General features: G+C 43.5%; 1 protein-coding gene across 1 annotated transcript in view; it reads left to right on the top strand.

Annotated features, from left to right (window-relative positions):
• socs4 (suppressor of cytokine signaling 4) overlaps positions 1-1,308 on the top strand; it is a 5,979-nt gene extending 4,671 nt beyond the window's left edge. The window contains exon 3 of the mRNA XM_025053537.1: positions 1-1,308. This exon is cut by the window's left edge and continues 37 nt beyond it. Within this exon, the coding sequence (XP_024909305.1) occupies positions 1-422 (422 nt within the window). The 3' untranslated portion in view covers positions 423-1,308.
• The last annotated feature ends 15 nt before the right edge of the window (positions 1,309-1,323 follow it).

The raw sequence follows: 1,323 nt of genomic DNA, 5'->3' as shown, positions 1-1,323 counted from the left end.
GCTTTGAAGCAGAGGAGCTCCTGGAGGGTCAACCTGAAGGGACATTCCTTCTCCGAGACTCTGCCCAGGATGAGTTCCTTTTTTCAGTCAGCTTTCGTCGCTACAGCCGCTCCCTTCATGCACGCATCGAGCAGAATGGGAAGCATTTCAGTTTTGATGTCCGTGACCCCTGTATGTATCAGGATCCCAGTGTGACAGGGCTGTTGAGACACTACAGTGACCCAGCCACCTGCCTCTTCTTTGAGCCTCTTCTTTCCCGACCACTACTGAGGAACTTTCCATTCTCACTGCAGCACCTGTGCAGGGTTGTGATTTGTAGCAGCACCACCTACCACGGCATTAACAACCTGCCACTGCCTCCACAGCTCAGGGACTACCTCAGACTGTACCACATCAAGTGTGAGGGTGCTTGTGCTGAGTAACTGCCACAGCACCAGTCATAACATGGCAGGCAGAAGCACTGACATTGGTTGTGATGTCGAACTGATGAGAATGCAGTCGTTTGTGCAGACCTCCTAGGTTTATATCATGAAAACCGTTATTGCCCGATGTGTCTGCATCAATGGACAGAACAATTAAACCTCAATTCAATTTCTTCTGAAAAAAATTGAGGACTGTGACTTTCACTGACTCCTACAATTACATACTGTAAAATGGAACTAAAACAAAGACAGCTGCAGTAAAATCACAAGTATAACCCATCAAAACACAGTGCAACGTCAGATGACGTTTTAACCTCAGAGTGGTTTTGTGGAGGCAACCAGGATCTCTAGTGGCCACCAGTGAAAGTGCACCTTAACATGGCACCTGACCCAGATCATACTAGGCTGTTTTCATCCTACACACGATGCAAAAAAACTTAAAACCTGCATCTGGTTATTCACCCCATCACTTTGACACATTTACTTTCTAACCAAGAGGAATGCAAGAAGTTGTATTTTCTTCTAAGAGAAGAGGTAATGATTATTTTAACTTCATTTCTATACAATAGTATTGACATATTGTAACGAGGATTTCTTCTAAGCACTTTCACTAATGATTAATTTGAGGGTTTATATATTTTCAAAGTGAGCCTGAACACTCTGACAAAGCAGACGGAAATACTAATATTTTTCATATAAATGTAAGCCTTCACATCTCTATGAGTTAGGAAGGCGACTTAAAACTGCCATATTCGCTGCAGCCGTAAGATGGCAGCAGAATCATGCTCTTCTCGTCCAGTCACGAAGAATTCCAGTTCCATTATGAACTCGAAACGTTTCACCGTCAGAGTGTTACTACTGTATTAAAGGAAAACTGTTTACATTGTGAATCTGAGGGCAA

The sequence above is a fragment of the Cynoglossus semilaevis genome, unplaced genomic scaffold (genome assembly GCF_000523025.1).
Source record: "Cynoglossus semilaevis isolate Cse_v1.0 unplaced genomic scaffold, Cse_v1.0 scaffold1033, whole genome shotgun sequence".
NCBI classification, from domain to species: Eukaryota; Metazoa; Chordata; class Actinopteri; order Pleuronectiformes; family Cynoglossidae; genus Cynoglossus; species Cynoglossus semilaevis.
Note: the sequence above shows the minus strand (reverse complement) of the source record. Positions and strands in the feature narration are given on the sequence as shown.